This window comes from Gigantopelta aegis, chromosome 13 (genome assembly GCF_016097555.1).
Source record: "Gigantopelta aegis isolate Gae_Host chromosome 13, Gae_host_genome, whole genome shotgun sequence".
Lineage (NCBI taxonomy): Eukaryota > Metazoa > Mollusca > Gastropoda > Neomphalida > Peltospiridae > Gigantopelta > Gigantopelta aegis.
This window is the reverse complement of record NC_054711.1, coordinates 7,064,374-7,090,238: the sequence shown is the minus strand read 5'-3', so window position 1 is coordinate 7,090,238 and position 25,865 is coordinate 7,064,374. Positions and strand designations below refer to the sequence as shown.

General features: G+C 38.2%; 1 protein-coding gene across 4 annotated transcripts in view; it reads right to left on the bottom strand.

The window, feature by feature from the left end:
- Positions 1 to 21,222, bottom strand: part of LOC121387437 (caspase-8-like) — a 109,971-nt gene extending 88,749 nt beyond the window's left edge. For 3 of the 4 annotated variants that reach the window (XM_041518553.1, XM_041518551.1, XM_041518554.1), the window contains exons 1-3: positions 21,164 to 21,222; positions 12,128 to 13,142; positions 646 to 744 (exon numbers count right to left, since the gene is read on the bottom strand). In XM_041518553.1, the coding sequence (XP_041374487.1) occupies positions 646 to 744; positions 12,128 to 12,989 (961 nt within the window). In that variant the 5' untranslated portion in view covers positions 12,990 to 13,142; positions 21,164 to 21,222. Of the gene's footprint in view, positions 1 to 645; positions 745 to 12,127; positions 13,143 to 21,138 lie in introns of all 4 variants that reach the window. The other variant, XM_041518552.1, reaches the window with a different exon arrangement.
- Between the last annotated feature and the right edge of the window lie 4,643 nt (positions 21,223 to 25,865).

The following is a 25,865-nucleotide window of genomic DNA, read 5'->3' as shown; positions in this document are numbered from 1 at the left end:
CAAAATTACATGCTTTTTGCCCTATGCGATCTCAGCAAACTCGATATTGGTGACATGGTTATCATCTAATATGTGGAATCTGTGTCATTGTAATGGGCTTTTTCAAGATTTCTGTCTAGAAAAAAATGTGGGTAAAATCTAACAAAAAACAAGGGTAGGAGAGCAATTTATCGTAGTTGTTAACATTTTGGTTCGGACTTTAGGTTTAAATAAAGTTTTAAGCCCACCACCCCCACCTTGGCTTTGCAGAGAATGGTTATTTCGTTCACACATTACTTGCTCAAATAGAATTTTGCATAACCTGTTTTTCTGTTCACGCAAAATTTGGAGCACCATTTACTTAGATATAAAAGGTTTTTGGAAAAAGGAAATGGGTTACCTGGATTTATTTCTGAGTAACTGATAAATGGGTCACCAGGGTTCATGCAAGTGGGCAACGTGAGCGAAATAATCGCCCGTTTGTACTAAACTAGTCACGCAGATTTTCAAGTCTCAGAGGTCTGCTTTGCTCGTGTTTCTGGGGACATTAAAAACCTTCTTTTTTTCTTTCTTCTTTTTACTTTTTTAAAACTTAATTTGTGGCTTGTGAGTATTGTAAAATATTGCCAAACATCGATGGGTGATCAAATGTAGAAGAACTGTTACCTCTAGGCACGGCATCCATCTTGTAATATGGGACGGGTTCGGGTTCGGGATCGACATCGATTCTGTCCGACTGCTGAGCCATCAGAGTATCTTGAGCATCTGAAGGAAGGAAGAAATGTTTTATTTAATGACGCATTGAACATATTTTATTTATGATTATATGGCATGAGACATATGGTTATGGTCCACACATATATAGAGAGGGGAACTTCATGGGCTACTCTTTTTCGATTAGCAGCAAGGGATCTTTTATATGCACCATCCCACAGACAGGATAGTACATACCACGGCCTTTGTTACACCAGTCGTGGAGCACTGGATGGAACGAGAAATAGTCCAAAGGGGCCACTAAACTGACCGCGCATCAGGCGAGCGCTTTACCACTTACTTGAGCATCCGAAGATCAACAACAAACAGAAGGTTGAGCTGGACAGTATACTGTATATACCATTCGATATCGGTATCATATTGAAATTTTGGGATTGAAAAATATTCGTTATTAAGTAAAATACCATAAAAATATATCCGACCACATTACTCTAATGCAAACTGACTGACAAGAAGAGCGTGTTGGCAGCATATTCCCAATAAAAAGAGAAATTTAACACAGAAAATTCAGCATGTCAAATTTTTACATGAACAATGTGGTGATATACTGGATTACGAAGCATGCGTTTAGCACGAGGTACACAATCCAAAACTCCTGCTTGATATCGGTATAGGTACTGAGCTTTTGTTAATACTAAATACTGTACCTAGGTAAATTACCCCCAAAATACCAACAGCCGCAACGGAACCTGATAAATGTTAATACCTCCCAGCTCTAACAGAAAGAATGTTTGTTTAATGACATTATAGCTTAATTTGTTGCTATATTAGGCGCAGAACAGGGTAATTGTGACACTGGGGACTGGGTGAGATTTTAAGACCGAATTTTAATTGTGTAGATACGAGTAGAACATGTCTGTAACTCTTGTCTATAGTGATGTATAGAGAAAGAAATGTTTTAGTTAACGACGCACTCAACACATTTTATTTACGGTTATATGGCGTCAGACATATGGTTAAGGACCACACAGATTTTGCGAGGAAACCCGCTGTCGTCACTTCATGGGCTACTCTTTCCGATTAACAGCAAGGGATCTTTTATTTGCACTTCCCACAGGCAGGATAGCACAAACCATGGCCTTTGTTGAACCAGTTATGGATCACTGGTCGGTGCTAGTAGTTTACACCTACCCATTGAGCCTTGCGGAGCACTCACTCAGGGTTTTGAGTCGGTATCTGGATTAAAAAGTCCCATGCCTCGACTGGGATCCAAACCCAGTACCTACCAGCCTGTTGACCGATGGCCTAACCACGATGCCACCGAGGCCAGTGATGTCTAGTGAGAACTAGTGTTGGGAACTGGTTCAAAATTTAAGATGATCAAGTTAAGACTCAATGGTTTTCCCAAATCACGGAAAACAAACAGAATTTAAATTGCAAAAAAAGAATGATGAATTTCAGTAAACACTACTAGTGACAACATATACAAATAGAGTATGACAAAAAATGGGGACCAGTTTCACAAAACACTGTAAAACTAGTTTAGCACGTAAACGTAAATCTACGATTAAACCACAATTCGTATTTCTAACAAAAGTACAATTAATAATTTAATATGGTTTGAAAATTACATATTTAATTTTCTTTCAACGGTACAATGCTCAATCTTCTGTTATGCTATTTTCTGCGTGAATCACCTACATGGATGTCAAACACAGGTATAACTTCTTTGAAACACACAAATACACGATGTTTTGTGATTTTAACCGACTCCAGACTCTCCAAATGCAGGATTTGTAAAAATAGGTTCATAAATTACAGGACTGAGAGGACCAATGATATTCTCAAAATACACCACAGTGAAGTGTCAGTTACACAGTGTAAGTCAGATTCCAAAATACACCACAGTGAAGTGTCAGTTACACAGTGTAAGTCAGATTCCAAAATACACCACAGTGAAGTGTCAGTTACACAGTGTAAGTCAGATTCCAAAATACACCACAGTGAAGTGTTAGTTACACAGTGTAAGACAGATTCCGAAAATATTTATATGTTTTAGATGGTCCCATTTAGATGACCAATTCCTAAAATATCGTTAAATTTTAATTCCCAAAATGCAGGATTGATTCCCAAAATTACATTAGCTTGAGTCCGGTAAGTCTAATCAATATCAGTGTATGCATCAATAGCATGAGAATTTGTACAGTTGTGTCCACCACAAATAGTATACAATAAGGTGCACTCCAACCCGGCCTTGTAACAGCCGCACCATTTTTCATACCCTCCCGTGTAGGCACAGGGTATAATTTTCAGCACTTTCTCTGGAGCAACAGGCCTGTCAATTTCGATTGGAACAAGCAGTCCCTCCCTGTACTGCCATCCCCATTCAGTTGGTGACAATTGAACACAGCTAATTGCTTTTCGAAGATTGCTTATTCGTAAAGAGCGCATGGGATACTTTTGCCGATGTATTTTGTGCATTGGTTCTATGTTTGTATGGATATTACTGAAGCACATTTCCATAACAGACAAAAAGATGTATTGATTAAAAGAACAGGTAATTCAAGGTTAGGAACATAATATCAGCGAACAAACATAGAAATGTAACATGTATTACTAAATTTGGGAACACTTAATTACTGTCTATTGTTATTATGTAAGAACTGAACAAACATGTTCCTTTCAGTTCTCTTCGTTTGCAATTTGGTTCATAGAAATGGGCCAACCACCGCTTGGCTCCAGGCCAGACTAGTTTCGATAAACCACTATGTTTCGAACATGCACAGATTCTAATGTATGCTATGCTTTTGAAGCCAGTTTAAACTGAAGCTTGATAACCAGACTATTTTTTACTTTATTTTATTTGGTTAATTCAGTAACATTTTACTCACCGATTATTAAATTTAATAAATTTTTGGAAATATTTCATGCGAATCCAAATAGATTTGGATGTTTTATGCTTGCGCGAAACCTGGCGCGAATTGGATTCGGAGATTTGCACAAATTTTTAGCCCTGGAAAAGTATGGTATGCTCTAACGCTATGATATTTTGCAGTTGCTGAAGTTGGAGGGTGTGATTTCAAATTAAAACCAGATGAAGATAAAGATGCTTTATGGACAGATCGAAAATATATGACATAATGATGCTTGTCCAGTGACTTCGATCTAACTGCTCCATATAGCTTTAGCAGAAATAACTCTCCAACACTTGCTATATCATGGCGAGTGCTGTTTGACTGAGAAAAGACACTCGAACAGTCCCAGTTGTTAACATCATCAACCTGTGCAAGAGCCTTCTTCTTCACTTGATTGTAGAGGGCAGACACTGTATCACACCCTGTGATTGCATGTACAAACATCAGGTGTTGTTTGATATTGCTAAAAGTTGCTTGAATTTTACCTACATGTATACAGTATACATGCAATGGGTTGTACCCAGAAAGCATATATAGAGATCCAATTTTAAGGTAGCTTGTGCAATCATCATCACCAGCAAATCAGTGTCAGTCACCACAACAGGTGAATTTTATGTTTGGGCAGTATCCATGGCAAATCAACCAGTCAGCATCTGCGATGCTATGCTTCAGTCAGACCTACTCCCTCAAATTTTCCAATCAACGTTTTGATTAAGCAATCTTTATTTTTGCAATTTCCCCAAAAAGCCATTTCAGATGTTGTGGTTTTCATTTCCAAATCAAAAACTATATCAGCTGTTGTTCAGCAGATTTTGTTGAGGTTGCACTGCCATATCCATCAAATACTGAGACAGAGTCTGGCTCTAAGTGTTGAAGCATGTATCATACATAGTGGTCATAGACTTGGTCATGTGGCATCAGTAGGCCAAGGCAAGCTTTGGAGGAGGTGACCTCCATCAAGGATGAAGCGCGTGTCATCAGGACGTTGAAGATGGACACTTACTTTTGACTTTAGGATGTTGCCAAGAACACTTTTGGTGTTTTTCCTCATAATCCCTTCATATTCAAATAAGGAGGGTGGCTGTTTGGCAAACTTGTGAAGGAGATAAGCTTCCATCTCATAACTATCCTTAATCACACATGCGACCCTCATGAATAACAATGTGCTATTCACCTCCAACTCAACACCACGGATAGTGATACGGTTTGTTTTACCACTGATGCTGGTTACTCTGTCGTTTCTCTTCAACTTCATGTTGACATATGTTTGCCCAATAACAACCGAAGCAGCTTTTATGCCACAACCGAAGCAGCTTTTATGCCAAGAGCAACAGCTTGATCCACATTGACACACTTCCCAGCAATGACACCACTTGCTACACAGATCAGAGATTTATTATGCTCTCCATAGTAGAATGGTGAATGCACTTCCAGCCAATGGAGGAAGGTTTCATAGTCTTTTCTATCTCGGACTATGCTACTGGCATGAAGGTTCACATGGTGGTCAGAAGTGTTACTTAGTACTATGCACACCCATAAAAGTTTCCAAGGCATCATAGATCGGGATACAGCGGGGAATAGCATGCACCCATTTGCTCAGTGTTTTGTCTGTAATTCCTCGACCATGTGCCATACCTCCAGAGGTTTTCAGCAATTGCATCCAGTGTTCGAGATTAACGGTATCCCGATATCCCGGGGATACCAGAATTTAATTTTGGATACCAGACTTCAATAACCCAGTATCCCACCAGGATACTAATGTAATGTAACATTGTTGTTGGGTTTTTTAATCCTGCGTTTTCATTTTTCGCTGAAACAGTGAACGTCGGTCATTTACTGAAGTTAGGTCACAGTATTTTCGAGCTTGTATCCAGTCTAATGCTATGCCGTAACAATATCTCCCCCAGCTCATACCCAGTCTAACGCTACACTGGAGCAATAGCAGTGTAGCAATGGACTGGGAACCGCTAAGTCACTATTGTTTTTGTTGGATGTTTCCTCCCTTCAAATTTTATTTGAGATATTGATTCCACATATGCATGAAATTGATACAGGTAGGTTTATCATTAGTAATGCCAGAAACACTTATAGATTACTGCTAAATATTACTTTATGTCATTATTACGCAAAAACAGATGCAGCAAATCTTTCTGCAGATTCTGTTTGATTGCCAGTTTCACAAATTCCACGATTTCGATTGCGGCGTAGCAATAGACTGGGAACGAGAACAGTTTCGTCCAAGTTTGTACGATGTTATTTATGAATTTCATTTAAGAGGGATACTAAATTCTCAGGTGGGATACCAGATTTTGAAATGTTAGTATCCAACTGGGATACTGCCCCAAAATTTTAATCTCGAACACTGGCATCAAATCTTGTTCTATTGTTTGGTACCTGTAGTTTCAACTTCAGAATTTATCTGTTCTTGAAATGGTAAAATAACCTCTCTTGGTGAAGGCATAATACTGCTCAGCAGACATGATATCCAGCAGCCCTTTCATCTGATCAAGGTAGAGACGGGCAGATTTTGCACCAGCAACATGGAACAAGGGGATCATTCATTTTATGGACTACATGAACATGTAAATCCCAATCCCTAGTGCGCTCTGCTCGGATGAAACGCCTAATGAGGGACACTTGTTTCAAATATTCAACCCAAAGTTTACCTGTTCTACTTTGAGTAGCAGCATCTTCCATCAGACTATCCATAATATGTGTGAGCTTTCGGACATATTCAGCATTGTCCACAAAGTCAGTGGGACATTGACCATCCAGCAGACGTTTATGTATAGCCTGGAGACAAGTGAGATTTACGCTACTGAGACATCCAGGTGTCTGTAGTAATTTGGACACAATGGCTACTGATGACAAAAGATGAGTGCGAAGTACATAGGCATACGCATGGCCTGTCATCATATGGATGACAGTATTTGGAGTATAAATAGTCACCCGCAGATCTTCTAAACCACTACTACCCAATACATATCCAACTGACCCCATATCCGACATAAAAGGCCAGATATTCAGTTGCAAATCATTGCCACTCTGTGCAGCCTTCAGAAGTCCAGAAGTCAGAAAAACACCATTAGTGAACGGTTTGATGCAGTTTCATCATGCCACGCCTCAATGAAAATGACAGCTGGCAAGTCATAGGGATGACATTACAACACAATAACACCAGAACAAACATTGCTAGAGTTGTGCAGCATTATCTGAATCAGAACAATGTTGATGTGCTACCCTGTCCTGCCAGGTCCCCGGATTTGTCACCAATCAAACATGTCTGGGATGAAATGGATCGACACTTGCAACGTCTATCAAATCCTCCAACAACACTGCAGGAACTCCAGCTGATCCTTCCTTAAACCTGGAATGGCATTCTCAGGAACTTTCTCCAGTGTTCGGTGCCCTCAATGAGACGATGGTGCCAGGCCTGTATCAATGCTCAAGGTGGACACACTCGCTACTGACTGTGTGAACTTTGCTCTGGACCCCCTCTAGTGATGTGACTCATTTGCATATGGCAGGTGCGCCCTTTTCATGGACTATTGCTCGTTTACATACCTCCTGACATTTCTCTTTCCATGTTATAACATTTCATACACAGCAGTAAAAACGTATCATCAATTATCTTTGTCTTTTATGTGTCACAATAACTTTTGCCGTTTACCGGTAGTATAGATGTTTGGGTAAATTACCGTAATTATGTCATTTAAAAGCAGGGTTTTAGTAATGAACTAAAAATAAACATGTAAAAGCTGCATAATTCAAGATATCACAAATATTTAAAACGTCAAACAACAGTACGGTATACATAAAATATAGTCAGGAATATTGGTGGCTGCCAATGGTTTTAATGGTCCATTTTGAAAATCAGCATAGATGATGGATTCCTGCACCTGTAACTTGAAGACACCCACACTCAGCATACAGGATTTCCCTCCAACAGTGATGTGCAGGACATTAAGACATTACTTCATACAGGTGCAGTCATGTTGATTTGAAATTCCCGCACATGGTAACTTGAAGACACCCACACTCAGCATACAGGATTTCCCTCCAACAGTGATGTGCAGGACATTAAGACATTACTTCATACAGGTGCAGTCATGTTGATTTGAAATTCCCGCACATGGTAACTTGAAGACACCCACACTCAGCATACAGGATTTCCCTCCAACAGTGATGTGCAGGACATTAAGACATTACTTCATACAGGTGCAGTCATGTTGATTTGAAATTCCCGCACATGGTAACTTGAAGACACCCACACTCAGCATACAGGATTTCCCTCCAACAGTGATGTGCAGGACATTAAGACATTACTTCATACAGGTGCAGTCATGTTGATTTGAAATTCCCGCACATGGTAACTTGAAGACACCCACACTCAGCATACAGGATTTCCCTCCAACAGTGATGTGCAGGACATTAAGACATTACTTCATACAGGTGCAGTCATGTTGATTTGAAATTCCCGCACATGGTAACTTGAAGACACCCACACTCAGCATACAGGATTTCCCTCCAACAGTGATGTGCAGGACATTAAGACATTACTTCATACAGGTGCAGTCATGTTGATTTGAAATTCCCGCACATGGTAACTTGAAGACACCCACACTCAGCATACAGGATTTCCCTCCAACAGTGATGTGCAGGACATTAAGACATTACTTCATACAGGTGCAGTCATGTTGATTTGAAATTCCCGCACATGGTAACTTGAAGACACCCACACTCAGCATACAGGATTTCCCTCCAACAGTGATGTGCAGGACATTAAGACATTACTTCATACAGGTGCAGTCATGTTGATTTGAAATTCCCGCACATGGTAACTTGAAGACACCCACACTCAGCATACAGGATTTCCCTCCAACAGTGATGTGCAGGACATTAAGACATTACTTCATACAGGTGCAGTCATGTTGATTTGAAATTCCCGCACATGGTAACTTGAAGACACCCACACTCAGCATACAGGATTTCCCTCCAACAGTGATGTGCAGGACATTAAGACATTACTTCATACAGGTGCAGTCATGTTGATTTGAAATTCCCGCACATGGTAACTTGACTCAGACACCCACACTCAGCATACAGGATGGTAACTCCAACTCTGAGTGATGTGCAGGACATTAAGACATTACTTCATACAGGTGCAGTCATGTTGATTTGAAATTCCCGCACATGGTGAAGACACCCACACTCAGCAGGATTTCCCTCCAACAGTGATGTGCAGGACATTAAGACATTACTTCATACAGTGCAGTCATGTTGATTTGAAATTCCCGCACAGGACTTGAAGACACCCACACTCAGCATACAGGATTTCCCTCCAACAGTGATGTGCAGGACATTAAGACATTACTTCATACAGGTGCAGTCATGTTGATTTGAAATTCCCGCACATGGTAACTTGAAGACACCCACACTCAGCATACAGGATTTCCCTCCAACAGTGATGTGCAGGACATTAAGACATTACTTCATACAGGTGCAGTCATGTTGATTTGAAATTCCCGCACATGGTAACTTGAAGACACCCACACTCAGCATACAGGATTTGACAGTGATGTGCAGGACATTAAACATTACTTCATACAGGTGCAGTCATGTTGAGAAATTCCCGCACATGGTTTTCATACAGGATTTTTTTAATTCATTTTCATAAATCATGTTGATTTGAAATTGCACATGGTTTGAAGACACCCACACTCAGCATACAGGAAACAGTGATGTACACATTATCATACATGTGCAGTCATGTTGATTTGAAATTCCCGCACATGGGTGCATACAGGATTTCCCTCCAACAGTATTAGGGTTGCACGGTAGAAAGAACAACTTGAAGACACCCACACTCAGCATACAGGATTTTCAGTGAGGTAATACAGGTGTCATGTTGATTTGTCAGTAAAGACACCCACACTCAGCATACAGGATCCCTGGTGTGCAGTCATTAAGACATTAAAACACATGTTGATTCGCCACCTCCAACAGTTTGATCTAGGGGTCAATCATGTACATGTGTTTCAGAAAATGTAGGATGTTAGTCAGAGGATTTCCCTCCAACAGTGATGTGCAGGACATTGAATATCCAGTATAGGTCAAGTACATGTGTTTCAATAGAATAAGTTTAAGGATTTGAGGTACTCTGAATATCCATGTTGTCTCTACATACATACATGTTGCTGAGCACACACACACATTTGACAGTAAATATCTTCAAGATTTTTTTCTTTTTTTTAATTCTTTCAAATATTACATATTGCATTTGTACAAATGTGCTTGTGAGGTGTACATTATATTAGGTTCGGTAGAAAGAACAATTTCAGTGAGGTAATTGTCAGTTTATGTCAGAAGACACCAGATCCTGGTTGTCATAAAAACACATGATTCGCCACCTTTTGAAAAATGTATGTTATCAGTATAGGTAGCACTAAACCAAATACTTTCCAGCTGGGTCAAAGTTCGAGGTGCACCCAACTTTTGATAGAGAAGTAAACACTACATGTAGGTAAGTCCTGTGATTGGTTATAAATGTGAGTGTGTTGGTTGTAAAAAAAAATTAGTTTCATCTGGGCTAAAAATGTATGCACTTTTATTTCATCTAGTACCACTGTGTAAAGTAGCCTTGTGTTTGGAACATGTATGGGGTACCTGTAAAAACAAAGTTAAGGGTGTTGTAAAAACATCTGGTTATACAGAAAATGAGCCATGAAAGGTACCATTTTCTTCAGTTAATACTTTGAGGTAGGAGTTGTAGTACTGATATTGATGGGTCATAGTTTGGTTGATATATTGCATATAGTGTTTTTAAACACAAACGTTAACATGGTCACCTATGGGAATTTATTTGGTATAGTCATACCTAAAATACAGAGCATGTTCTATGTCTTCTGCTGCTGTAGTTCGCGCCAACACAGACGCAATGTGTTTTGTCACATTCATTCAGTTTCAGTGGCTTTCTTTTTTAACTGGTACCCTAATATCGATGGTTGCCCAATGGACTACCTTTGTAAAATTCTTCGTGTGTTGGTCAAACCACCCCTGGTATGCAGATATATTTTTCACATTTTATATTTTTTTCTCAACTTTGGACCCTAACTACACATTAATATTTCATTTGATTCAGATAAGCTTTCTCATAAAGAAACATCTCTAGGTATATACTTCAAATCATATAACAGTGTATCTGTGATAAATAATCATGGAGTAATAGTCCCCCAAAATACAAAAAATATAATTTCTGAATAATAAAAAACTAAACTTTAGGGGTTCCCTGGTCAGACACTATGACAGATATGTACAACATAAGTGCAGTTATAGATTCTCCATGTATGAATTAGCTAATACAGCAAATTGCAACTTGATATCTTTATAATTAAAAAAGTTACTAGCATCCAAAAAGCCCCCGAAATCACTTGACAATTTCATGAGCTCTTGTACGGGGGTTATAAATGTAAGTTCATTTTACTATCAAGAAGTTGAGCCAAAACTTGGTACATATATAGCATATGCACATGAGTTACTCATGTTAAAAGCTCATTATGCTGGGTAATTGCCCACGTGGTCAAACAACCCCTGGTATGCAGGTATATTTTTCACAATTTATTTTTTCTTCTCAACTTTGGACCCTAACTACACATTAATAAAACATTTGATTCATATAAGCTTTCTCATTAAGAAACATCTCTAGGTATATACTTCAAATCAAATAACAGTTTGTACCTGTGATAAATAATCAGGGAGTAATAGTCCCCCAAAATATAACAAATATAATTTCTGAATGATAAAAAACTAAACTTTAGGGGTCTCCAGGTCAGAAACTATGACAGATATGTACAAAACAATTATAGATTCTCCAGGTATGAATTAGCTAATATAGCAAATTGCAGCTTGATATCTTTATAATGAATTAAGTTATTAGCATTCAAAAGGTGCCCGAAATCACATGACACAGTAGCAAATGTCAAAAATGGGACAACAGACCCTGCATTTGATCAACCATAATTTCAAAACTAATTAGAATTTGACCCTAAAATTTTGCATGCGTCCTTTATTTATATGGAAGTATAAATGGGTGAAATTTTAAAAAATTTGGAGATGGTGACCCGGGAACCTCTGGTTGAGTTGGCACGGAATGACCCATTTATGAGTTATGCAAGAACAAGTTCAGGTAACCCATTTCGTTTTTACCTATAACCTGTCATGACCATATAAATGATGTCATAAATTCAATGCATAAAAGAAAAATGAGTTACGCAAACTATACTTACGTGAGTGACGCCTGAATGAAACTATTGCTCTTGCAATTTTCAGAGGCCTGGTCTACTTTTCTCAAAGAACATGCACTGTCCACAACAGTTTTCGGGTAATGTCAAATATTTTTTGTCACTGACCAAAAATATGTAGAAAAGTTGAATTACCGGTAAGCTAAAATTGAAGTCAGTTGGGAAATAATTTTTTGGCAAAGTCTGATTTAATTTAACAAAAAAGAATTAATCTGTTACCTTGTTCTGGCGTCTGCTCGTCATATGGCTGTGACCTTGACCCTGGATCCGGCACAGCTTGACCTGTGTGGGAAAGTGCTGGTGGTTTGGAAAACTCCGCTTGTTGTCCCGTTACAGGGGCTGGTCTAGCAGGAGGACCAGCAGGTTTGTATGGCAGTCCTGTCACAGGAGCTTGGCTTGCAGGAGGATTAAACTTAGCACTTTGGTATGCCGGTTTTGTGCCACAGACATAATTCCCGGGAGCTCCAGTTGGGAAGTTATTGGAATAATTAGTTAACGAGGACTGTTTGTAATCAGTGACGACCTGTGAAAGGTCGCACCTGCCTATGTGATGCAGACTGTCCTCCAACAGATCGACATTATCAGGACTCAGCTTCTTTGACTGTTCAAAAAAAGTGAAAAAGTCCATTGCTGTTGCAATTTTCTCTCTCTTGGATCGGGGAATATCGGTCGAGCAGAAGAGCAATCTTTTAAGGTCGTCAACACCAATGTCAACGGCCAGTCTCAGAAGTAAAAGTCTGTAGCGAGTAAAATGAGAACCAAACTTTGCCAGATACTGATCGAGGTCTTTCTCGTCCACTTTGAACGTGTCGAGAAGATCAAGTCTCAGTATTCTTTTCAACATCTCGGCCAAAACCCATTTGTTCTGTTCATTCAGTCGACCACTCATTTGTAGGTAATCGAACAATTCGTGACCAGTGTTTATGGTTTCCAATTTTTTGCTCGGAGCGAAATCCTGAATGAGGAACTTGAGTGTGTTGATATCCTCCACATGTAGGTCACCATCGATCGACAGCAAGTCTGCTCTGAAATCTGCACCACCTTCATCCTCAGCATCCATTTGCATCCCTCGACTCATCATGTTTGATTTAACTCACACCACTTGAAGCAAGCAAAACATACTAAATGTGAACACAAAGTTTAATTCACCAAGAGCAAAACATATATGACTCAAATCACTTCATGTGTATCGCTGAAACTATTATGACGTCTTTAATGGAGCACGTGAATCCACCTGCAAACATAAAAGAAAAACAATTTTAAAACAAGCAAAATTAAATGCCATTGGCCATTGCCTAACAACATCTGCGTTCACATTTACACTTTAAACTAGTTTAACTAAACCTGTTTAAAATGTAAATGGGACCACAATCTTTTTACTATATACTGGAATAGCTAAACCAGCATAGCTAAAACACTTTGGTATGTGCTTTAGTTAAACTGGTATAACTAAAACAATTCAAAAAGTAAGTGGGACCACAATCTTTTCACTATATACCGGAATAGCTAAACCGGCATAGCTAAAACACTTTGGTATGTGGTTTAGTTAAACTGGTATAACTAAAACAATTTAAACAGTAAGTGGGACCACAATCTTTTCACTATATACCGGAATAGCTAAACCAGCATAGCTAAAACACTTTGGTATGTGGTTTAGTTAAACTGGTATAACTAAAACAATTTAGAACAGAAAAATATCCTTTTGTTGATTAATCATGAATGAGTTGGTAAAATCGTAACATGATGATGCATACATATAACTGCTGTACTTATGAGACCAGTCTAAAATATGTAACTTACATGTACATGTACGTGACACAAATGGTACAAATTATTATTATTATTTTTTACTACGGTACAAAATTTAATACAGCCATTATATTTCTTAAATAAATTAATTGTGTTGAAGTGCACACTAGAAAATTATTCACATAATATGACAACTTTTGTAGAAATTGAAAGAATAAATGTGTAACTTACGTGACGTAGCGTAATTTACAGTTACTCAAAGTTCAAAATTCATTTATGCATGGTGTCAGTAGAGCTTCAGTTATATATCAGTTTATTTAGTAAAACTCGTTGAATTTTTGTTTTGTAATTTGACCAGCAAATTGAACTGAACTATGAGTAACAATAACTAACGTGATGTTACATATTTCTCATTTCAATACCTACAAAATTAACATATTTTGAGAATAATTTTCTTCCGTGCATCTCACCACAATGAAATCATTTTAAAATATTATAATGTGGCCCTTGCAATTCAGAAAATTACATTAAAAAAACAAATTTATGCCAATTAAGGTAAAAGCTCGAGTGAAAATACATTTTGCTCAAAGCATAAATTTGTCTTCTAAAGCTTGTGACACATATACATGTTAACGGTCCATTTATTGCATCTATTTGTCGTCCACAAAATGCATCCGATAACAGATGATTTGGAACCAATGGTCTTAATAAAGACCAACACATATATATGTATGTAATGTTTATTCGGTGGGGCATGACATATTCCAGTGGTAAAGTGCTTGCCGGATGCGCGTTCGGTCTGGAATTTATCCCTGTCGGTGGGCCCACTGGGCTTTTCTCGTTCCAGCCAGTGCACTACGACTGGTATATCAAAGCTGTGGTACGTGCAATCCTGTCTGTGGGATGATGCAAATAAAAGATCCCTTGCTACTAATGGAAAAATGTAGCAGGTTTCCTCTCTAAGACTATATGTCAAAAAATTACCAAATGTTTGACATCCAACTGAGTGTTTGAAAATGTCTGTTTATGCACCGTTAACAGAACAAGGATCCCCAAACTGCATCATTCAGTGGCCTGAAAACATATTCCCAAGTATGATTTACAAATTTAACTTTTTTCCAAATCCAATCAGACATGGAACCCTGCCAAAAAGTCATGGATAAATTTTTTCTTATATCTATCACTGTACTCGGTCTAAAATACAATATTTTTCCTAAATCTGATGCCACAAACCTTTAGTTTCATTATTCTCGAGACAAACTATGGTAATAAACTTACATATTGTTATAAACTAGTACCAGGAAGGAAGGAATAGTTTTATTTAACGACGCACTCAACACATTTTATTTACGGGTATATGGCAGACCTTGCTTTTTAAGGTGCGTGGGTGCGATCGCGCTCATACAGCGCACGTAATTTCAATCTGGCGAGTGTGAAAAATAACGCACGTTACACTTAACAAACAGCGCACGTAAAATAATTTTGTATATTGATTGCCACTATTTACCGTATGTAGCTTTTAGAAAGATATGTTTAATAATACCAGAATTTTTTTTTATGAGAATGGTAGCGTCCATGCAAGATTTTAATATATGACTGGTACTTATCTTTGCTATACAAATTGGAAAACACAGGTTTAATAGACATCTTCGAAGACGTACCAATCTGATCAAAATTCTTTGCCTATTTAATTTATTATTAATTAGAAACAGTCCACTTTTGTAAGGCAATAGATCACAACGTCTGATAAGGATAACTCATTTATACTGTTCATATAGTTATGACAAAAAGAGAAATGGGATTGAATTAAATAGTGGCTCAGGGCTTAAAGTTTGAAAAATGTTTTAGGAGCACTGTGTTCCTAACATTCTAATTTTAGGCGCACAGTTACATATTTTAGGAGCACTGGGGAATAAGTTTGCAGCACTGATGAATATTCATAGGGGCATCCATAAAGTACATAATTTTTACGTTCCTGGAAGAGGGGTGGTGGTCATCATGTACAAAATGCAGACAGGGGCACTGGCGTAGGAAGCTGGGGGGGGGGGGGGGGGGGGGGGGGGGAGGGGGCATGTGCCCCTCACTTTTCAGATATTTTGCTTTTTGTTTGCTTTATAATAGTGTAAAAGTGTGTAAATATAAAAGTGCCCCCCCCCCTCACACACACACTTTTTCGCATCTTCCTACGCCACTGAGGGAGGAGTGTTTCCGAGTGAGAGATTTTTGAAACTGGTAAAGAGAGCAATTTTGAGTGAAAATTAAACATGTAATCCATAATATAGATGAAAAAAACAACCTATTTGTAAACAAATTATGGGGGGACCAAAACATGTCCCCACCACCCCCACAGGCTTCCAACTCCGACTCCCCAGATCATCAATGAATACTATAGTAGTTAATTGCAAGCTATAGAAGAATGTAATGATTATAGTTCTACCAGTACTTCTTAATAGCTAATATATTCTTTGATATTAATGATATAAAACATCACAATTGAAACAATAGAGTAAATACAAGTTTATTAACAACAAAGCTTCCATGACCATCAGAATGACGGTAACTGTAACAGTTCTCTCCTTCACCTTCTACGACGGTCACATGATGCCGAATTATAAATATTGGCCAATCATCAGTCGCCAATCGATGAAAAGTACACGTATCTGGGTCAGAACTTTCCAGATCGTATGTAGACATTACAATTCAGGTTTTGCGTTAAAATTAAAGTAAATGTAACAATGCCACGTGCATTGTTTTACACTTGCTTTTAAACTAAAGGTCTTTAAAATCGTGAACGTGTTTAAAAGTCGACTTGCAAATGGAGCCACGTAGAAAATATGGCCTATTTGTAAGAAACGTCTTGAACCGCGTTACCGTGATTTTGTAGTCGTTTGGCGTTATTTTGTTTCCAGTTATTATTAACCGTCATCAGACGAGAATCCTAATATTACTGCTTAAATCAGTATACATAATTATAATTTTGTTCAAACCGAGTTGATATCCTATTTAAGGTACATCTCAAATTTTAAACTTACTGCTTAAAAAATATGTTCAGCGAAAGCTGTTTCTTTTCAGCCTTAGCGCAGTAGGCCAAAGGGTGCTATTTTTCTCAGAATTGATGACGTCACCAAATTCTGTTGTGAATCACGTGCAGATTAACAAAACGTTGGGTCACTTGGCTATAACTTAAGACTACGAATTTCATAGTATGCGTCAATGCAGTGGCCACTTTCCAACCAGCAAAACTAGTTATTTTTTTTGGTCGCACTCGTGCGACTTTGGTAGTAATATTTGGTCGCACTCGTGAAAAATCCAGTCACATATGCGACCAGTTGGTTGAGAACTTTGAGCGCTGCAGGCTTCTGTAGCCTACACAAATGAACTCGTTACGGAAATCAACGAAGTCGGTAAAATTGTCTCGATTAGTTCATAACTGTTTGCCTACAAAGCTTACGTAACGTCCCGAAAATGGCAATCGTGTAATTTTATACTTTCTTTAAAAAAAAAAAAAAAATGACGGAATAATTAAAAAAAGGAAAAGAAATGATAATAGATATGTAGGAATAAGCCTAGGTATTTTTTTTACGTCTATTATTTTTCTTTTTTATCTTTAAAAAAAAATCAAATAAAACTTCATTTAAATATTTGTATTTCAGCCAGAGGTTAATAAATGTGCATATGTTATTTAGATATGTATATATGTACACACTATAGTAACAGTAAACAATGATCATTTCCGACTATTTAATTTGTATTTCCTTTGTTAGAAAGTCACAGACCATGTGACTGGAACATGATTTGATGCACAGTAGTCTGTGGCATATTGACCAATCAGAGCTATCGTGGTCAGATTATTTTTACTCTTGGAATTCTGCACGCACACGCTGGTCTACTTGACAACTTATTACGCATTGATGATGGTGTCTAAAATTATGGGTTTTTTAAAATTATCTTTATTATGGCATCCCACGTTTGGAATAAAATCCTTTGCAATGACAGATTTTGTCAGAGTTTGTGTATTTTGTTATTAACAACATTGGGGCCGTTCTAGATCAATGACGTAACGCCGTCAGAGCTGTTCTTAACTTGTAGCGGTAGGTTAAATGACGTGTGTGTTACAAAATGTTGAGGGAGGGAGATTGGCTGCGTAATTATTGAATTAAAAATGCCACGTGAATGTCAATGTCCCAACTAACACTATCAACTGAAGTAATTGTAGGCCCACGTTTCACGAGTTATTATTTAAAAAAAATGTTTTAATAAGTCAGTAGTCACACCTGAGATGCTTGGGTCGTACTTCATGAACCACCTTCTCGGAACCAGTGTTTTTTTCCTATCCCAACTATCCTAATCATGTTCGTTGTACATAATAATCGAATTCAAGACAAGTTGATTCCTATATATGTTTAGCTGCACATTCATCAAACCATCTAACACTGAAAAGGTATATATACTCTTCAAAAGAAGAAACGCAAAACCACATTGTCGTAACATTTGGAGAATTGATTTAATTATTGAATGGTGAGTCCGATAATTACCAAATGTTGCAGGATTGTTCACAATTCACTCTAGTCCATTGTGAGTAAGTGATAGGACACACCACCAAGGTCAAGGTCATCTGGAGTCAATACCGGGTGTGGCCTCCGCGTGTGTTGACAACTGCCTGGCACCGCCTGCCCATTGAAGCAACCAGAGTACGGATGACGTCCCGGGGGATGGTGGCCCACTCGGCCTGCAAGGCTGCTGCCAGCTCGGGCAGGGTCTGGGGCTGTGGTTGTCGCTGTCGGTCCAACTCGTCCCATAGATGCTCAATTGGGTTCAAATCCGGTGATATCGATGGCCAAGGAAGGACATTAATGTTGTTGTTCTGTAGGAAAGCCGTTGTGAGACGTGCTGTGTGAGGCCTGGCGTTGTCATGTTGGAACACTGCGTTGGCGTTGGCCATAACTGGAACGATGTGTGGCCGGAGGATCTGGTCAATGTAGCCCTGTGCATTCAGGTTGCCCTGCACGTGGACCAGGTCAGTTCTGCCAGTGTGTGAGATGGCTGCCCACACCATGACACTACCCCCGCCGAATCTGTCCACTTCCTGCACGCAGTTTGCCGCATAACGTTCACCACGACGCCTATACACGCGACATCTTCCATCATGACGTCGGAGCAGAAATCGGGACTCGTCACTGAACCACACCTGTCTCCATCGCAGTTGAGGCCATTGTCGATGAATCTGGCACCACTGCAGTCGGAGTCGACGGTGTTGTGGTGTTAAGATGACACCTCGAACTGGACGTCTGGCACGAATTCCTACCTCACGTAGGCGGTTCCGTACGGTCTGGTCGGATATCCTGCGCAAACCTGGTATTGCTGCGGCTGTGGAGGTGGCAGTAGTCAATCGTTCCCGAAGGTGGCGTACCCGGATGTAGCGGTCCTGCCCGGGGGTAGTGACCCATGGTCGACCGGATCTAGGGAGGTCACGTGTTGATCCATATTGCTGGTAACGGTTCCACAGTCTGGAGATGGTGCTTGGGGACACATGGAATGCCCTGGCAACGGCCGTTCTGGATTCGCCTGCGTCTAGTCGGCCGATGGCATTGTTTCTCTGCGGTTCACTGAGACGTGGCATGTCCTGGATTGTCAACTGTCGGCCAGATACAGAGGCCAGGCAAGCGAACACCCTGCACTTTTATACTGTCGGTGTTCATGTTGCACGTGCAGACAACGCACGTGCAGTGGTGACATGGTTTGCACGTGGCTGCGTTTTTGCGAATATTCACATTTTGGAACTTTATTGTACAGTAGCTGCGTTTTATCGAATGTAACCGTGGGAATGTGTTTGGGACATGCAATGACCTTATATTCACAAAGCATGAACCGGTAGGAAACATAAAATCGGAGTTATAACCCATTTGTACCCTTTTGCGTTTCTTTTTTTGAAGAGTATATATAATTGTGTGCATCAAATTATCTGAATAGTACATATTGTAATTAAAAAATCAAATGGTCTGCATCAGTGTATACATGTCATAATTATATTTCTATAGTACTACTCCTGAAACTTTTTAATAAACTATAACTCCATCTGTGTAGTGAGACCATAATGTAAAACATGAAATTACTGTTTATCCCCAAAAATATAAGTTTAGCAAACCAAAATGAAAATGTACTGGTGTAGCATCATTATAAAAGGTAATTACATGGAACAGACGAATGGCGTGATGAGCGGGAATGTCATCGCGGTAACGTTGAGCATTTAAATTGCCATCATTGACGACTAGTGGTGAATAATAACCATGGGCAATTGCTGCCCAGACCATGATAGAATCCCCACCCCCGAAACAATCTCGTTCAATAACACAACAGTCAGCATAGCGTTCATTTCTCCTACGGTAGACGTGCACCCTGCCATCACCACGTTGTAAAGAAAATCTGGATTCATCCAAAAAAAGAATGGTATTCCAGCGTCGCTGTATCCAACGAGTGTGTACACGTGCCCAATTAAGACGATTTAGACGATGACGTTGCGTTAAAATGCATCCGATGTAAGGACGTTGTGCATGTAAACCGTTCTCCCGCAGACGATTATGAACAGTTTGCCCACTGATTCGGTTATTATGAAGCCCAGGTGTGTTAGCAGCAGTAGCAGTGGCAGTTTGGAATCAATTGCGCAAATGCGCGTTCATGATATAGCGGTCTTGACCATACGTTGTAAAATGCGGACGTCCACGATGTGGCAAGTTGTTGGTGCTTCCTGTCGTTCGAAATCTTACGCGTAGATTTCGTATCGCTCGACTAGAACTCCCAACATACCTTGCAACGTCTTCTGTCAACATGCCAGCATCAAGCATGCCAATCGCCCGTTCGCGTAAATTATTGGGTATTCTTGTCATACTAAAAATGCTACAATGTAAAAAACGTTAATTTTTTTTACAAATTTTTAAGCGTTTTCGTTCACTTCACCAATGTCAGTAAGACAAGTAAAACAAATTGACCGAATACTACACGGAACATGTCGAACCATGCATGCCATTGCAAATTGAATTTCACGTTGTCGACGATTAACAGTGCAAAAATAATCGATAAAATTCATGAATCCTGATAATACAGCTCAAGGCTAATAGGCCTACTACCTATATAATTTCATTACACAATGAATTCTTTAACACAACAAATACTATATGTACAAATCGGAAGTTTCTTTTTTTGTTCAGTATATAATGTATGTTCGCAATGGTGTATATTGTTAGTGTCAACGAGAACCCGTTCTATTGGCAATCTTCATTTGAAGTTGGGCAATTTCACATGGGTTTCAATGGCAGATGACATCTGTGTAGTGAGACCTAGTTAATATTAAACATAATGGAAGGACTTTACTTTGGCACTGTCACTAACCCAACTATAAGTACGGTATTTATATGTGACAGTGCCAAAGGAAAGTTCTACCAACAGAAAAACTATTTTCATTTGATTAAAAATAAGTTAAATACCATCAAATGTCATACTGTCAAATACCTGACTCTCAAATACCATCACTCTACAAGTTTTCTACGGTTTTCCCACTGAAATAAAACTAGCGAACTTTTCTATCCGCTGTGAAGCCAGCGAACAATAAGAGGTTATCGGATGTAATGTCTTTCCAGAATATAGTTCCCACTTTGAATAACTTTATTTTCTTTCTATATCAATAGTTTTATAGTTCTTTGCAATAAACAATTATTTCTTCCACAATACAGTGACGACTAATATATTACACTTCTGAAATATGGTTATTAGTTTGGGTATTAATACGATATCCGGCTTCTCACCCCCTTACCTCTGCCATTTTGTTCGCTAGCTTCCTGGTTTTGTTCGTTGGGTTGAAATTGATAGATATAAATATAAAACAATTACTGCAATATTAATTTGTCATCACTTTAAGTATTTTAAATAATTTTGCTTTAGAATTTGTTCATTGCATTGTTTAATACTTAGTATAATATTGTTGTTTTTGTTAAATTAAATTGTATATAATCATACTATTCTTTTTTCACAGCTACTAATATGTTCAGGCCCGCGGTTGCGAGGAAATTTGTGTTTTTTTCAGATGCCAGCCGATCTTTCTCGCGACTGATCCCCTCAGTTCGACGGATACAGAGGCCTACCCGGTTTACTGCTAGGAATCGACTTCAGCAGGCTCAGCCTTTCAGGTTACTTAGAAGCTATCTCTATCGTCTATGAAACTGAAATTGTCTTTTTCATCAGATCAGGTATTGCATCAATGCATGGTATGACATAAATCCCTATGTAACTAAATGATGTCACATCAATCACTATGTGTGGCCGATATCCTATTATACGGTAGAGTTAGGAACTATATAGCCAATATCATCACGAAAATCGGTTTAAGGGCAGTAAGGGTTAGGGTTGTTGGGGTTGTATGGGTCCCGATTACAATTAGTCGTTGCCTATTTTCAGGCTCCATTTACTGACAGAACTAAATGATGTGACATCAGTCACTATGTGTGGCTGATACCCTATTATAAGGTAGAGTTAGGAACTATATAGCCAATATCATCACGAAAACCGGTTTAAGGGCAGTAAGGGTGGGTATTGGGGTTGTATGGGTCCCGATTATAATTAGTCGTTGCCTATTTTCAGACTCCATTTACAGACAGAACTAAATGATGTGACATCAGTCACTATGTGTGGCTGATACCCTATTATAGGGTAGAGTTAGGAACTATATAGTAGTGCTGCAACGATAAACCGGTATACCGCGATACCGCGATAATTGATCAGCTGGATACAAACCGCGGTACAGTTTTACGTATCGCGATTTGTATACGCTATTTTTGTTCCTTGTATCTTATTTGACTTGAAATAGGCAAACAAACAAACAAACAAAAACCACATCATTTTATTAATTGGTGATGACAGAAAATGTAACAATCACGTCAAGCGTAGTCGGCTTACTTGTTGGCATACGAAGTGATAGGTCGGTTATACTTGGTTCTAACTTCTAAACAAAACGTGTTAAAAGTCCAATGAAAATAACCAATTAACAATAATTACAAATAAATGTTTTGTTACTTACACATTATCATTCATTGTTCATTTATGTTGGAATACGGCTATGGCTATCATCTTCAAAGAAATAAACCAACAAATGAGAATCACACTTTGCTGTTTTTCACTGAACTCTGAATACTTCGGCCGATCGTTCAAAATACTTCGGCCGATCGTTCAAAATACCTCGGCTAATAACCTCGGAAAAGCCCGATAGTAAGGATTTCCGAATGTGACAATTTATAAATAGTTTGACACCGTCACACCGGTGTTCTAGTAGACTAGTATTGTGTTAAAAAATAAAAATATGGCCTAAAATATTTAGCCTGACAGCTGAAACTAATAAAGATCATTAAAAAGTTATGGCTTCTGTTTTCATTACAAAAACAACCCATAAATATTAAATTTAAATAATATCAACTATATTGCAATACATATTGCAATACAGTTTCTTATATCGCAATACGGTTTTGACCGTATCGTTGCACCCCTACTATATAGCCAATATCATCACGAAAACCAGTTTAAGGGCAGTAAGGGTGGGTATTGGGGTTGTATGGGTCCCGATTGTAATTAGTCGTTGCCTATTTTCAGGCTCCATTTACAGACAGAACTAAATGATGTGACATCAGTCACTATGTGTGGCTGATACCCTATTATAAGGTAGAGTTAGGAACTATATAGCCAATATCATCACGAAAACAGGTTTAAGGGTGGGTATTGGGGTTGTATGGGTCCCGATTGTAATTAGTCGTTGCCTATTTTCAGGCTCCGTTTACAGACAGAACTAAATGATGTGACATCAGTCACTATGTGTGGCTGATACCCTATTATAGGGTTATTATTACTATGACTTTTCTTTGTATTAATTTTTTTTTTTTTTTTTAGAATATTTAGAGGTGCTGTATGTGATGTTGCAGAAGTGACTTGGTGTTTTATGTTATACACAACCCATTCTGAACATTGATGTGTATCATGTTGCAGAAGTGGGTTGGTGTTTCATTTAATTGACACAAATCATTCTGAACATTGCTACATAGTAATGTGTGAGTCATACTTAACTTAACATAAATTCAAATTGTTTTTTTTTTCTTCTTTTTTTCTTTGGAGATGGCTAAAGATGGGTTGTGAGTCTAGCTGGGTTACAGCGACCCCAAGATGATCAACCTCTTGATAAATAACGTGTAAAATGTGTGTTCAGTTGCTTTTCTTATTATTACTATGACTTTTCTTTGTATTAATTTATTTAATTTTTTTTAGAATATTTAGAGGTGCTGTATGTGATGTTGCAGAAGTGACTTGGTGTTTTATGTTATACACAACCCATTCTGAACATTGATGTGTATGTTGTTGCAGAAGTGGGTTGGTGTTTCATTTAATTGACACAAGTCATTCTGAACATTGCCACTTAGTAATGTGTAAGTTGTATTTACCGTAACATTATAAGATCAAAGCTTCTTTTTCGGTTTTTTTAAATATTTGGAGATACCTAAAGATGGATTGAGAGTCTAGCTGGGTAACAGCGACCCCAAGATGATCAACCTCTCGATACATAACATGTAAAATGTGTTTTCAGTTGCTTTTCATAATATTGCTATTACGTTTTTTTGGGGTATTAATTTATTTAAATTTTTTAGAATATTTACAGGTGCTGTATGTGATGTTGCAGAAGTGACTTGGTGTTTTATGTTATACACAACCCATTCTGAACACTGATGTGTATCATGTTGCAGAAGTGGGTTGGTGTTTCATTTAATTGACACAAATCATTCTGAACATTGCCACTTAGTAATGTGTGAGTCGTACTTACCTTAGCATTCTAAATTAAAAGTGGTTTGGGGTTGTTTATTTTTCATATTTGGAGATTGCTAAAAATGCAATTATCCTTAAGTTCATACCCTGTGTCACATGCCTAATTATAGTTTTTATATTTCAGGACATTGGCTACAATTATAAAGTGAACTTGGTACCATACGTTGCACATAATATATATGTGTATTGCTATTCGAAACGAGTGAGAATGATAGCTGACCAATAAACACCTGCGAATTGAAAGGAGTCATAACCATGGAATAATCACATTCTTCATTATTTCATCACATTCTTCATTATTTGGGTTAAAATGTTTACTCCTGTACAAGGATACATATATAATTGATGTGTTTAATTAAATTATTGAAATATTAAAAACTTATAACACCTACAGATACTTTATATATATTTGCAAACATTACATTTCAAGTTCATATCATTTAGCAGTGTCTGTATATATAAAAAAAAGTATATGCAGGGCTTCTACATTATGGTAGCCCCACTCCCATGGCTAGTAATATTCAGTGTTGGGCTAGTAAATAACTACTGGAAGAAAACAACCTTGTCTTTATTTTGTAAATATGAATATTCTGCCCCCTCTTGTCACCCCCAATCTAGGGGTTTTTAAGGTCTTATCTCTTTAGACAACATATCTGATTATTACTATTGGTGAAATTGTATATATTTAAAGTGGGGCTAGTTAATTTTTAATCATGGATAGTACATTTTTAAAATCACTGATCCATGGCTAAGGGATTTTTTTTATAACATTCTAGAAGCCCTGAGTATATGTGAACAACAGTTTCACTAATTGTTGTATGGATAATTAAATAATTAATTATTAAATGTAATGGTTGAAAATCTAGCTGGGTTACAGCGACCCCAAGATGATTGACCACATTTTATAAGTCATTGGGAATCTGGGTTTAACTACTTTCAGTTAATACATTATCTTTCTGTCCGTCAAGGTGGCACTAGAAGAAGCGTCTTTCTTCTTGAATGCAAAATAAAACTTAGTAGTTGGGGAAAAACCTTTTTGTTCTCATACCCTGACTGATGACCAGTTATGGTTTCATGTATACAAAATTACATGAAAGGCCTATTGAGAACAAAAATTATTTTAGAAATGCTGACAATTAGGCCGAAACCTTTGGGGTGACGCAATATTAAAAGAAATTGAAATTGAATGTGTAGGTAATATTTTCAATTTTCTACAATAAAAAAATTCAGTACTCCATAAATTGTTCAATGGATTGTCTTTTCTATAAAATTAAAGTAACAGTATTGTACTTTTAAGTTAGTGTGTATGTACACTTAACTTACGTCACCACAAAGGTATCAGGGTTGATGCATTTCA